Here is a 14,580-nt window from a genome sequence, read left to right on the forward strand (position 1 = left end):
TATTGCTACATCCTATAATGCATGGACATGTACATGGTGACTCGAACACGGTGCTATGAAAAATGTAAAAACATCACCACACGATATGCCACTGACATGGCTACATATAATATATGGGAAAAAATGCAAGCAACCCCTTGTGATATCACAAATAAGTAAATTACCCCCTTATGAAAAAAACAAATAGCGATTTACCTCTTTATATTTTTTAAAATACAACAATTTACCTCCCTATGATTTTTAAAATGAAGCAATTTACCTCCCTGGGTAAATTGCTATATTTTTTTCATAGGGGGGTAATGTGCTCATTTTCAATATCACAGGAAGCTAAATTTCTATTCACCCATAATATATTTTTAATTTATCATAAAATTAAAATATATTATATGAATAATATCAAGATAAATATAAAATAAGCATGTCTTACATCTATATATTTAACCAAATATGGTTTCAAAAATATACATAATTAATTTATTTTTAAATGTACGTAAAGAAAAACTTTTAATATTCAAATTAATAAACCATCATGAACATCTTATGAATTCTTAATAATTTCTTCTCAACTTTTAGTTTGAGAGGAGCGCGTTAATTCTTTTTATTTTTTTTATTAAGCTCAAAATTCTTTTTTTTAAAAAAAATAGTCCAAAATTTTTAAAATTATAAAAAAAAATTCAAAATGTGTTGGACATGCCTCCAAAACATATTGAACAGGCCAACAAGAGTGTCGGATGTTGTACCCTTTTTTCCTACACTTGTCGAGGCATATTTGTATCGGATACTACATCGAATAATTTTTTAAAATGTTCATGTCTTATAAGTTGCATCTCATACTGAATTTAATTTAAATTTTTCGTATTCAATTTTATTTTCTAATGCAATTAAAATTACTGTGAATATCTAATCATAATATCATGTATATATATGGCTAAGATGCATTTTACCCTCCCGTGTTTTGTTGAAAAAATTACAACCCCTTTCATTATGTTTGGATTTGTGTTTTAGTTGTTTTGTTTTGTATTTTAAAAATAGAGAGAGAAAAATAGAGATAAGTGAGTGGGTGTGTTGAAAATAGATGATATGTTTGAATTTGTGTTTTGGAAAAATTTAAAATATTTTAAAATAAATGATGTAGGTTTGGTGTTGGGATTTGGGAGACAAAAATTACTGTTTATTGTCAAATCATGTTTGTTTTATATTATGTATATATATATATATTATATATAGAAAATTGAAAAACATAAAAATACGCAGATAAGGTGTAAAAACACAAAAACAAACATTGAGTGTGTTTTATCTTGTCTCGAGAAATGTGAAAACACAAAACCAAACAAAGCCCTTCATAATGTTTGGATTCGTTTTCTGAGTGTTTTGTTGTGTTTTGTGAAAATAGAGAGAGAAAAACAAAGATAAACAAGTGTGTGTTAGATATAGTATGTATGTTTGTATTTGTTTTTGGAGATAATTTAAAATAAATATTATATATTTAATATTGTGTTTTGGGAGACAAAAATTACTATTCATTGTCAAATCATGTCTTTGGAGATAATTTAAAATAAGTATTATATGTTTAATGTTGTATTTTGGGAGACAAAAATTACTATTTATTGTCAAATCATACATTTTTTATATATATTTATGTATATATGTGTGTATATATATATATATGTATATTTTTATGCTAAAACAGTTAAAAACACCTAAATAAGATGTTTTTGAATGATAACAAACATTGAGTATGTTTTGACTTGTCTCGAAAATAAGTTGGAAATGAAAACAAACATAGTGCTTGTGTTTTTAAATAGGCCAAAAACCCCCCTCATTATGTTTGGTTTTTGTTTTTAACTTGTTTTTGGGTATTTTGTGGAAATAGAGAGAGAAAAATAAAGATAAATAAAAATAAGTTAGAGATAGTGTGTATGTTTGGATTTGTTTTTAGATATAATATAAAATAAGTATGTTATGTTTGATGTTGGATAGTGGGGAGACAAAAAATATTGTTCATTATCAAATCATGTCTCTTTTATATATATTTATATATATATGTATAAAAATATATATAACTTATTTAGTTGTGAGTGGATTAAAATAAATATTATTTCCTAATTATATATGTATGGAAATGAAAAAAAAAATAATTTATGTAAATACACTTTAAAAATAATTAAATGCACTCTAATAATGGATTAACAATATTTTTTGTTAGTTGTTCTATTCGAGGTGATAAATTTAAATACATTATTCAAATAATATAATATATGAATTAACCGCGTAGAATAGTTATATTATTTTATATTTTTTAAAAATTTTAATTATTCCAATGATGTAGAAAATAATACGTATAAAATATTAAGTGGTTAAAATAAAATATATTCGTATTTAAAAATCAAATACTTAGAAACAAGACAAAAATATGGCAAAATAAGCAATGCCAAACATTGCTTCGGTTTTGGGCCATCTCTGAGATGGCCCAAAACCGAAGCCAAACATAAGGCCTATGTTTTGTAAAACTCAGCAAAAAACACTCATTCCGTTAATAATTAACGGAAGGTATATTACACGCGCTCCTTGTGTTTATGGGGATATTTTTTTAACTATTTTCACCCTTTTTTTTGGATGTTTTTTACTAAAATGACTTATGGTATTTATATATTTCACATGTATATTTTTTACTTATTTTGAGTGATTTTTTTGTATTTCCATCTATCTAAAAAATAAAATATTTTTTAAATATATTTACTTAAAAATATAAAAAGATTATATAATTCTTTTAATGAATTTATATAATTTCAATTGAAATTTTAAATTAAATTATATTTAAATTCAAAAACTTTTATAATTTTAAAATTAAAATTTAAAAACTATAATTGTTAAATTTAAAATTATTTTTAATTAATTAAGATATATATTTAAGTATAATAGTTATTATAATTTCTAAAATTATTCTTAATTAATTAAAATATATATTTAATTGTTATAATTAAATAAAAATATTCTTATATAATTAACTAAAATAATTTAAGTAATATAACTAAAATTAATTAAAAAATAAAAAGAATTGGGGCGACGTCGCTCTTTCTTAATTGACGTCGCCCAAATTTGGGGGCGAGATCGGAAGCTGGGGAGTGGGCGGCTATTGGGATGGGGGTAGGCAACGGGGTGGTGGTGGGGTGCGGCTGTTAATTTAGTTTTTTTGTTTTTTTAAATAATATTTTCTATAATATATATTTTTTATTAATAAAATTTGAATCTTTAATGTTTTTTTTTATAAACTTAAAATTCAATGGTTAAGATTAATTTATGAAATCTAACGACTGCGATATAATTAATATAAATTCGACAATCATTAAAATAAAAAATAATATATATATATATATATTTATATATATCAAGAAAGGATGTAAAAATTATTTTATGAAAAAATTAACGTCACTAGTTAGATTTAACGGAGAGAGGCAATTGAGTTGAGTTTAAGAAAACACAGAAGGGTTTTTAGCTTATTTTAAAATGGGAAAAGTATTATTTTAGTCCGGTAAGTATGCCTAATTTTAATTTTAGTCCGATAACTATGTCTATTTTTGTTTAAATCCAGTAACTTATGAAATTGCTTACTTTTAGTCATCTGTTAAATTTTCGAACAATTTTACCCCTATGAGTGCATATGGACTAAAACTGTCTTTCAAAAGTTGCATAGGGATAAAATTGTCCGAAAATCTATCAAATGGCTAAAAGTAAGCAATTTCGTAAGTTATTGGACCTAAACAAAAATGGACATAGTTATCGGACTACAATTAAAATTAGGCATACTTAGCGAACTAAAATAATACTTTTTCCTTTTAAAATAGAAGAGGGTTTTTAACGAACTTTTTAAAATACGGGATAGTTTTATACATCTGAACCGTATATATATTACACAAAACTCTCTAAAGAGGATTATTATGTTGGTTAAGATCTTTGTAACTAATTTATCGTCGTAAAAAAAGCACAACTTATTATGAATGTGATAATGTTGGACGTCAATATATACGTATTGTTGTTTATGTAGAGAGAGAGAAAAAGAGTTTAGGCTTTTACATAACAAGGCCCACAACTTTGGGGTTGGGCCTCAAAAATAGGTTGGAAAAAATTTGAAGTGCGATTCTGTATCTGACGCAAAGCCAGATACATAACATGACTTAAAGTCGTCATTGGGACGGCGGCCGACGTTGAAAAACAATCATGCGTGCTTGTTTGCGGGATGATTTCTATTTTATCCCAGCCCAATTGGTTTGAGGTGTGGTTCGTCCAGGAAAAATGAGTAACCAATCTTTTTACGTTTTAAAATATATTATAAATAAAAATAAAATATATTAATCAATACATTATATTTTAAAATAAATAAATAATAAAATTAATTTAATAGTATTATCAACACAGTAAAAAAATTAATACAATGGTGTCATAGATCGCTATTTGTGAGTGATATATACATTTTCTTTTTATGTTAGTATAAAAGTACAGATAAAGTAAATTAAAATTAATTTCTGAAATTATCTATTCGTATTCTAATCTTATAAGGGTATAATTGGTATACTTAAAATTAGTGGTCCAATGTCATAAATCGTCGATTGTGAATATGAATCACCTTTTTATATTAGTTTAAATAAATCTAATAATTATATAATTAAACTGGACCTTGGAACGGATGCCGACATAATATACCTAAGATAAAGACATGCAAATTGGACAGGTCACTCCAATATTAGGACCATGAAAGGCAATCCTGTAATAAAAGTCATTGGTCGTCTCCAGTAGTACTATTCAGAAGAGGGCTCGAACATAAAATCTATAGCTCCAAATATTTGGATTCGATATTCTATTTGAATATATATGTATAATACATTTGTTTAAATAAAATACATAATGTTATTTTTCGATACTTTACATGTATAATATTAAATAGAGTGAAAGATACAACATAATTTGAAATAGAAAATTCAGTCTGTCAAAAACTCAGATACATATAAATATCCTTGTTTGACACTTCAATATTATCTTGACAATAACAGAAACATTTTACTTTCACGAGTTATATTTTTTAATAATTTGAAATTTATAAAGTCGATTACTTCATTTTAATTATTTATTCTTTTAATCTTTTAAGTTACGAGTAATTTCTTCATATTGTCAATATAGTACTCAGAAAATCATTTGATCATGTTGTCCTTTTCAGTTCGGAAATGGTTTTGTAAATTGTTCAATGTTCAGATTTGTCCGATCAACAAGGCGAAGAGCTTGAGCATCTCATCATTTCAAGCCGTTTCCTCCTTAACAAGACGTCTTTTTAAAATAGATCTATAGAAACTCATATCAAATCAAAACAAATAATATTTTGCGCATAAAACGCCCATCATATTGCATTTCACATCATGGTTGGCTTACAAGCATTGTAGAGGGGAATGGCATTTTAAATGTTCAAATAGATAATTTGCGAGAACCGAATTAAGGGTTAAATAATTAAAAAAAAAACACACACACAGAGTTCAATCACTTAACAAGTGATTCCTATATTATTGTGCGAATTTCGAATTAAATTTTTAAAATCGGATATCGAGTTATTTAATATTTAATTTTTTTTTTAAAAAAAAGACGAATCTAATAACATATTCTGAACCTAACCAAATTGAATCGGGACTCAAACTATCAGGTCCGAACACCCACTCCTTTGGACAAGGGCAAGTTGGAGGGAGACACAGCCAAAGTTGTTTTGTGGTGTTGTCAAAGTATGAATCAAAGATGTGATGTGTCCGGTAATAATTGGTTTTCTTTCCATCAATAATTCAGTGGGAATCCAATGATACAAAGAAATATCAAAGACCCGTTCAAACTTCAAACCTAATTCCCAAATATCTCTTTCTCTATGGAAAATTTTTACGTGTTTATATTTCTTCTGTCAACTTCGATGCCTCCTCCAAATAACAATTTATTCAATTCTCTCTATAAAAAGCAAAAGTTATTATTAAATAAAAAAGTTTGGAGAACGAACGTCGTGTTCTTTATCATCTGACACATGCATGTTCTTGTGTGGTTCCGATTCCGAGTACCGACATGATTCTTTCCTGTAATTGATGTAAACAATCATCTCGCATTACCTGCATAGCAGGAGTTTGAGTATTTTATAAATCTCCTAACGAGACGTCTTTTTAAAATAAAAATTTTGATACTCATATGAAATTAAATGAGGTACATTTTAATATATATCATTTTTGTTTTTTTTTTAATTTTATTTTTCGTCACGATTTGAAGGAAAGAATACATTATTATCATCATCATTATTATTATTATTATTTTGTTGATTTTTTTACTATAAAAAAATTAATAAATCGTATTGGTGTAATTATGACAAATGAAATATAATTTTTTTAATTTAATTATTATAATTAAAAGAGCAATTTTTAATTATATTTTAAAAAATTATAATAATATTATTGAAATTAAAATTTTGGAGCATGCCTAGAAAACAAAAATTGACAAAGGAAACTTACACACATTCATTCATACACATACCAAGTGGATTAGATTGTGTCGGCCATGTACGGATAAACCGTTGAAACATTGGCGGCTTTGGACTATTAGTCGACTCTTCTTCTTCATTTTCTTTTTTCTTTTTTCTTTTTATAATTTGTTGTAATTTTCCTTGTTATTTTTTATTTTATACATACGACGCGTCTCAATACATAAAGATTGAACTTTTTATTCCATTTAATATATATATGTCATGTATATAATTTTTTTAAAAATAAAATAATTAAAATAATATTTATACACGTGGTATGTATATGTTAAATAGAATAAAATATTTAATAGAATTGAAAAAAATATATTTTTGATGTACATGTTAAATAGAATAAAATATTTAATAGAATTGAAAAAAATATATTTTTAGGTTTATAGAATAAACAGGTCAACATTTTAAATACTCTATTTTACGAAATTTTTAAAATTATTCTAAAATTTAAAAAACTCAACACATTTAGTTCTCTATTTTATAGGATTTTTAAAATAATCCCAAAATTGATAATACTAAATACTTTCAGTTCTTTACTTTACGAGATTTATGGAACATTGTTTCCTTTCAATTTTAGGATCTTGAAAATCCATAAAGTAGAGTACTGAATATGTCGAATTTTTTTATTTTTAGGATTATTTTGAAAACTCCATAAAAAAAAATTAAAAATGTTGAACCCTGTATCTTATAAGACTAAAAATATAATTTCATCAATAGAGTTTAAAATAGAAAATTCAATCTGATATGTATAACGTTGATTTATACATACAAAAAACATTATCGTGGTTGATGAGTCATGACAGTGATACGTAGAGTGATATAGCCTTTGAATGAGACATTTCATAATTAATTTTTCCATAATTTTGATGACTACTTATTTGAAGAGATTTTTTTAAACATATATTTGCTCCATCCTATATATTATGTCTTAATTTTTATTTTAATCTATTTTGATATGCTTTTCATATTTCTAAAAATTAAAATATAGTTGATTTGGCTTGGGATGAAATTTCTGTTTGGTCCAACTCATAAGGTTTTCAAAATATTTTATAAGATGTTTGGAATTTTATGAAATTTTCAAAATTGTTTATAAAAAAACTTATAAAATTTCAAAATAATATTTTTGGAACTTATAAGCTCTTAAAAACAAGAAGGAACTCTTAGCTACTAGTTCAGATGGATAAAATCAGTAGAGCCTTACTCCATTCCTTTCTCTGGTCGGAATGGTCGGCTCGGCTAGCTCTCTTGGGTTATAGACAGGCTTGCAGTTGGGTTTTCAGCCGCTAGCTCTTTCTCTCTTCTTCTTCGATTAAGGTCTGGCTGCCTCTTTTGGAGGCTTTTAGTTCCCAAGAGCCGGTCAAAAGCTTGATTAAAAAGCCTAAGGGCAATTACCTTTAAGGAACTGCTTCATAACATTTTATCACTCTCATGGCTCATTGAAAAGGCATTGAAGGTAATTTTTACTCAACTTTTTTAAAGCATCTTCCAAGCTCTTTACAAATTAAATTAATATTTCATAAAACAAAATAATGATCATATTTTGTCTATATTCCATTTTTGCCCTTCACATAAGATTGCTATTGATATTGTATAGATTCAAAATAGTATAAATTATATGATTAAAAATAATCATTGTAATTAACAAAAAAAAGATGTTCTAACTTATAAAATCTTTTAAATAAATTTGACTAAACACCCCTGCTAATGGTGTAGCGTGCCTACATCATCACCGCCCCCCAGATGAAGGACTTGAGACGGATGCACAATCCCGTTTCCACAAACTGCGTCAATGATATATAAAATGTGCTATTCGATCTATGTTTCAATATTGCTCGTTTAATTTTTTATGAATCTCACAGTATAAATCATACAAACTTTTTTTTTAAATTTGTGATCAATATAAGATGATTGGCTACCTAAAAAACCAAATATGAATTTGGGCCCATATAAAAAGAGGAATGAACAAAAAAACAAAATATAAATAAAAAGAAGAAAGAGGTGTGAAAGAGAAATGAAGACTTGGTCATAAGAAATTATAGTGCCAACCAACTAAAATTAGGTGAAGTGAGTATTTGTATTTAGTATTGAGGAATTTAGGTAGCCTACTTGACACAAAACATCCAATTTCTTGCAAGCTATAAAGTGAAAAATACCAAAGAGATAAATTGGAAATTAGGAAACTCTATTTCAAAGTTTTGTCCCCATCTTCTTGGATGCTTCTATGCTATTATATTTATTATTTAATTATTAATAAAGAAAAATAATCATAATTACCAACTAATTCTTTTTTATATTAAGTAAAAAATCCTTTTTGTTTGGTTAATAATCTCATTATGATTTTTTGAATTACAAAAAATTTAACAAAGTTTTTTTTAATATAAAAATTTATTTCGAGGAATATTTTCATAATTTTTTAAAAAATTGATGAGTAATGTTACTATTTTAAGATATTGATTTCTCAGCTACAACTCTAATTACATGAAAAATTTCAATACAAATTAAGTTTTGTCGAATCTAACCAATTAGACAACAAGTATAAGTATATAATCGATCATTTTTCTTATTTTGTTCATCAATCACGTAATAATTAGGTAAATTATAATAAACTTTCTCGAGATTTTGTATAATTATGAATATCTATTCATTGTTTGAAAAATTATCAATATCCTTAATGTTTAACTTGAAATTGTCAATTCTCATTATTTTTTTTTTTTTAAAAAAATGGACAAGGTAGATGTAAAAGTTTAGGAATTCGCAAAAACAAAAAAAAAAAATATTTTTTAAAAAATAAATAAAATTATAATTTATATTTTATAATTCTAAAATTTTAAATTCAAACTTAAAGTAAATCAATGAATTGGACTACTATTAAATATAAGAAGGTATTGTTAATTTTTTAAGTAATAAAAATATTTATAATTTTATTAAATTCAAGAAATATTAAATATAATTTGTTTTTATAAATATATTATTATATTATCGTTATAATTAATTAATAATTAACTCGAACTCATAACCAATGAGCAGTTAGCAATCATTACCTGCACACATCAATACGTACTTCCATAATTACGATGCATTATTCAAATCCCAACTGTACAAAACTACAAATTTTAATGTATTCTACACCACACCCTTTATTTATTAATATCATTTCCCATATTCCCCAACACCAATTCTTGAAAAACTTGCCAATCCTTTCCGCCATTTTCAAGAAAATCTTTAAATCAGCTGAACCCGCCAGAAGCCACCGCAGATTTCGCCGGAAAAGGCAAATCACACACACTAACAGACAAAAACACACACTTCCCACCACAACAACCAGCGCAGGATAAGCTGTGGCCCACCAGGTCAACAACTCAGTCTCCGTTCAGTATTCATTAATAGCTCTCTTTCTCTGCCATGAAAACTACATTTGTTATATGCTGCTGTGGCCGGTGAAGAGTACCCTTTTCGCCATTAATACGTATCCTCACTCTGCTTTTATTACCCCACCAGAAAGTGTATCGCATTCGGACAGACAGTCACAGGCAAGAACTTTGTTTAGGTTTTTGCATTGAAAAGATGAACCAAAGCTCGTGATCGTCGAGGTATGCGTATTTATATCGACACGCTGGTTTGTGCTTCCTTTATACGTGCATTCATCGTCCTCTTGTCGCTTCTGCTATTAATTTATATGCCTCATTTCCGTTTCTGCAGAGGAAAACTGTCAGAGAGAACTTAGTATAAAGAAATGTGGAGACATCATGTTTGTAGATTTCCATAGAGTTCAGCAACAGAGGATACTTTAGTTTTTGACAGAAACCATGGAAGCCCGGCTCAAGATTTTGCACCTTTTCATGTTCTTGATTCTTAACTCGGTGGCGGCTCAGCCTGTCCCGCGGCTGAGCTCTGAAACCGAGTGGCAGGCTTTGCTGGATCTCCGGTCAGCACTTGGAATTAGAGCTAAAGATTGGCATAAGAAGGCTAACCCCTGTCTGAATTGGACCGGAATAGAGTGCAAAGACGGTCATGTAACAGGGATAACCTTGTCCGGGTTAAGGAGAACACGGGAAGGAAAACTTAATCCACGGTTTGCTATTGATTCTTTACCAAATTTTCCTTTGTTATCCACTTTTAGTTCATCAGGGTTTGAGCTACCAGGGCAGATTCCTGAGTGGTTAGGTGAAAGGCTAAGTAATCTTGAAGTTCTTGATCTCAGGTCCAGTTCAATTTTTGGTTCAATTCCATCATCACTTGGAAGTTTAAGCAGGCTTAGTTCCCTCTATTTATCCAATAATTCGATTGCTGGGAATATGCCAACTGCATTGGGGAAGTTATTTTCATTATCGGTTCTTGATCTTTCACAGAACTCATTGACAGGGCAAATTCCGGGTGAGATTTCAGCTCTTGGAAATCTCAGTAGACTTGACCTGTCTTCGAATTACTTATCCGGGGAGATTCCTCTCAGTTTCGGTTCACTTTCTACTCTTAAGCAGTTGAATTTGAGTAATAACAGTCTGAGTGCTTTCGTTCCTGCACAGCTTGGGAATCTTTCTCAGTTGATAGAACTTGATCTTGGGTTCAATTCTTTCTTCGGCTCATTGCCGAAGGAACTAGGAGGATTGAGAAGTTTGAGGAAAATGTTGGTTGGTAATAATCGGCTGGAGGGTTCTTTGTTAGATGGCCTGTTTCAGGAACTCGCTCAATTGGAGTATTTAGTTCTTTGTGAAAATTCTTTTGTCGAGACGCTGCCTGATGCAATATGGTCAATGTCCCATTTGAAGTACCTTGACGTCTCTGGCAATAATCTCACCGGTGTATTTCCAAAGCTTGTTGCTTCTGTCAATGTCACTGATGCTGTCTTTAACTTCTCTAACAATCTTTTCTATGGAAACTTGAGTTCTGGGATCGGTAAGTTTCGTGTTGTTGATGTATCAAGCAACTATTTTGAAGGGTCAGCTCCAAACAATACGGGGATCAAGATTATCCTTACAAATAATTGCTTTTTCAGTGTATCAGGACAGAGGAATTCAGAGGCCTGTTTGAAATTTTACTCAGAGAGAGGTTTATATTTTGGTAATGATAGTGGCCGTGAGCCGCTTGAACCTCCATTGGTACAACCTTCCAAGAGCAGAAAAAGACTGGTTTATGTCATGGTTGGAGTTTTTGCCGGGCTTGGCTTCATTGTCGTTCTAATAACGGGAATATTGTTGCTTCTGAAAGCATGCAATACTGGGAGTACAAATCATCAAAGAGAGAATTCGAATGTGAGACCTGTTGCAGGAGGAATTGAGCCATCTCATAAGGTTTTCATTGACTTGTCGAACGTTGGAGAGTCATTTACCTATGAGCAGATGCTCGTAGCAACATGCAATTTCAGTACTGAGAACCTTATCAAGCAAGGTCATTCTGGAGATCTGTTTCGCGGAACACTGGAGGGCGGGTACTCAGTAGTTGTCAAGAGAGTCGACTTACGTTCTACTGGAGCAGAATCTATCATGTCGGAGCTGGATTTATTTGGCAGGGTCTCGCACCCGAGGTTGGTTCCACTAGTGGGACACTGCTTAGAGGATGAACATGAGAAGTTTTTAGTTTACAAATATATGCCAAACGGAGATTTGTCCAACGCTATGTACAGACTAACAAATGGAGAAGAAGATCTACAGTCTTTGGATTGGATCACAAGATTGAAAATTGCAATAGGCGCTGCCGAGGCCATATCATACCTACATCATGAATGCACTCCTCCTGTTGTCCATAGGTATTATTACACAACATATAGAATATAGTTTGTCATTCGCTCAGAAGGTTATGACGTTAATTTTTCATGTCAAAGCTCTTTCTGAACAAAGTTCATTTTCATTGATTCATTGACTTAAGTTTTTTTGCCTTCTGAAGAGATATTGAAGCTAGCAGTATCCTTCTCGATGACAAGTATGAGGTGAGGCTTGGAAGTTTCAGTGAAGTTTGTGCTCCTGGAGCCCATCAGAGTATGATTGCAAGGTTTCTTAGGACACCACCGTAAGTTATTTCTGTCTGAGAGTTGATCTAATTACTTCAGACTATTGCCTTTTCTTTCACTTTGTCCTCTGAAATCTCAACACCTTTTTCTTTTGCGATGATGTGCAGGACTTCCGGAAAACGGCCTTCTGGTAAGAGTTCTCTACTTCAAGAAAATCAACTTATAATGTTTACATTGCATGTCTTGTTCACTCTGTTGGATTGGAAGGAACTCTATGTAGCAGGAGCTTGTTGAAATAAATTTGTTAAAGAAACATCAAACAAAATCTCTAGGAAATCAAATGTTTGATAAATTACTAACGGTATTGTTCCAAAAATTGCCAGGATCATCAACTGTTACTTGTGCCTATGACGTCTACTGTTTCGGGAAAGTCTTACTTGAGCTGGTAACCGGGAGGCTTGGGATAAGCAGCAGACTAAACGATGCTGATGCAAAGCAATGGTTGGAGAGCAATTTAACTTACATCAGCATACATGAGAAGGAACGGGTGATCAAGATTGTCGACCAATCTCTTATAATAGACGAGGATCTTCTTGAAGAGGTATGGGCCATTGCAATTGTGGCCAAGTCATGCCTGAATCCTAAGGCTTCCAGACGACCCTCAATGAGACATGTGCTTAAAGCATTGGAAAACCCTTTCAAGGTTGTGAGGGAGGAAAATTTCAGCTCTGGGAGGCTGAGACTGGGTTCGTCTAGGCAGTCCTGGACTGCTGCATTCTTCGGTAGTTGGCATCATAGCTCATCAGATAGTTCTAATACGTCGGCCCAGACGAACAGAGAAATCATTGGTGGTTTAAGGCAGTCTGAGAGAGTAGGGTCCCGTGGTAGTGGTGTGAACGAATATTCATCTTCACATAAAAGATCATCCAGTGATGTTTTTCCTGAACCGGTCGAGATGGCAGATGTTGAGAGACAGGATTGTGCTAGCTGAGGGTGGTGGTGGCGTTTGTCCATATAGTTCTGGGTTGTAAGTTATCAATAGGCTATAAGAAGAACTTGTTACGGCCCAGCAGCCAAGTAACGAGTGGTCTGAAAAGACTGCCACTCTTGGGAACAGGCTGCTGTAGTTTTGCTATACGGATTGCTTGTGTTAAGTGTAGTTGCTCAATCAGATTTTTAATTTGTACAGGAGAGCCTGCGAGAGGAGTTGGATATTGGTTGGAATCAATTTTGGAAGATTATTTTTGGTCCAAAAAGAGTTTGTATTTGTCACACTATTTTTGAGTGTTCATAGTGCTATTGGACGTTGGCAGCATCTCTCACATTCCTGTTTGCATTTAGAAATTATGGTTCTGAATTCCATACTTCATTCTTATTCGCTTTAGCTATAGGTCTTACTGCAATATGGAGAGAGAGAGAGAGAGAGGCTGTAACCTCAAACTGCATTTCATATATGATAAAATGTACATTTCCAAAGGGAGAAATTCTACGATGGACACTAACATACAACTACATTCATGCTTCCAGAATGAAGAACATCAAAACCTATATGCTCCCTCAAAATGGCACAACATAGCAGACATATGATATATTTTCATAAAGCAAGGATATCAAATTCATGGGGCATGAAATCTTCACTTGGTCGGTAGTATTTGTCAGGGGAATAGAGACTCAAATTCGTTACTTGACTGGTATAAAGGCAAGCAAATCTTTCCACCTGAGAATTGCAAAACAATGATTGAACATCGAAGTCAAGGAAATCTAGAAAAGGTAAGTTTAGTTCTCTTTATAAACAGCAAGAGTTCTGTTGATGTTTCATGTCACCTGATGTGCAAATCGAGAATTTTGATAGCCAGTTTTCAGCAGCTGTCCCCATACCTTGTGGAACTGAAAGTATTTGATAATCAATTAAAACAGTTTATATTCTAGCTGTGACAACAGACAACTAGGAATACTGAAGCTGGATAGCTAAATATGAGGTTTCTATAGTTACTAATTCTCTCTAAGAGCATCAATAGTATTGGGCTTGTTGATGAGCACTTATTACCTTTTGATGGCATTCTCGCTGTGCTTCTTGGTGACTAAGCCG

General features: G+C 30.8%; 2 protein-coding genes across 3 annotated transcripts in view; one reads left to right on the forward strand and one right to left on the reverse strand.

Annotated features, from left to right (window-relative positions):
• LOC105166135 (probable LRR receptor-like serine/threonine-protein kinase At2g16250) lies at window positions 9,702-13,732 on the forward strand. 2 transcript variants are annotated; one of them, XM_020695530.1, is made up of 6 exons: window positions 9,702-10,137; window positions 10,247-10,619; window positions 10,749-12,290; window positions 12,428-12,550; window positions 12,659-12,681; window positions 12,875-13,732. In XM_020695530.1, the coding sequence occupies exons 2-6, from the start codon at window positions 10,354-10,356 to the stop codon at window positions 13,480-13,482; spliced, it is 2,562 nt and encodes an 853-aa protein (XP_020551189.1). In that variant the 5' UTR covers window positions 9,702-10,137; window positions 10,247-10,353; the 3' UTR covers window positions 13,483-13,732. The 2 variants fall into 2 exon arrangements, with proteins under 2 accessions (XP_020551189.1, XP_011083677.1); XM_011085375.2 differs by having other exon boundaries at window positions 10,247-12,290.
• The window catches only part of LOC105166137 (5'-nucleotidase domain-containing protein 4), a gene marked incomplete in the record, with an annotated part of 14,393 nt that continues 13,715 nt past the window's right edge, over window positions 13,903-14,580 (reverse strand). Inside the window, 3 exon segments of the mRNA XM_011085377.2 lie at window positions 13,903-14,208; window positions 14,316-14,378; window positions 14,539-14,580. Of these exon segments, the coding sequence (XP_011083679.1) occupies window positions 14,086-14,208; window positions 14,316-14,378; window positions 14,539-14,580 (228 nt within the window).

Source organism: Sesamum indicum, linkage group LG7 (genome assembly GCF_000512975.1).
Source record: "Sesamum indicum cultivar Zhongzhi No. 13 linkage group LG7, S_indicum_v1.0, whole genome shotgun sequence".
Lineage (NCBI taxonomy): Eukaryota > Viridiplantae > Streptophyta > Magnoliopsida > Lamiales > Pedaliaceae > Sesamum > Sesamum indicum.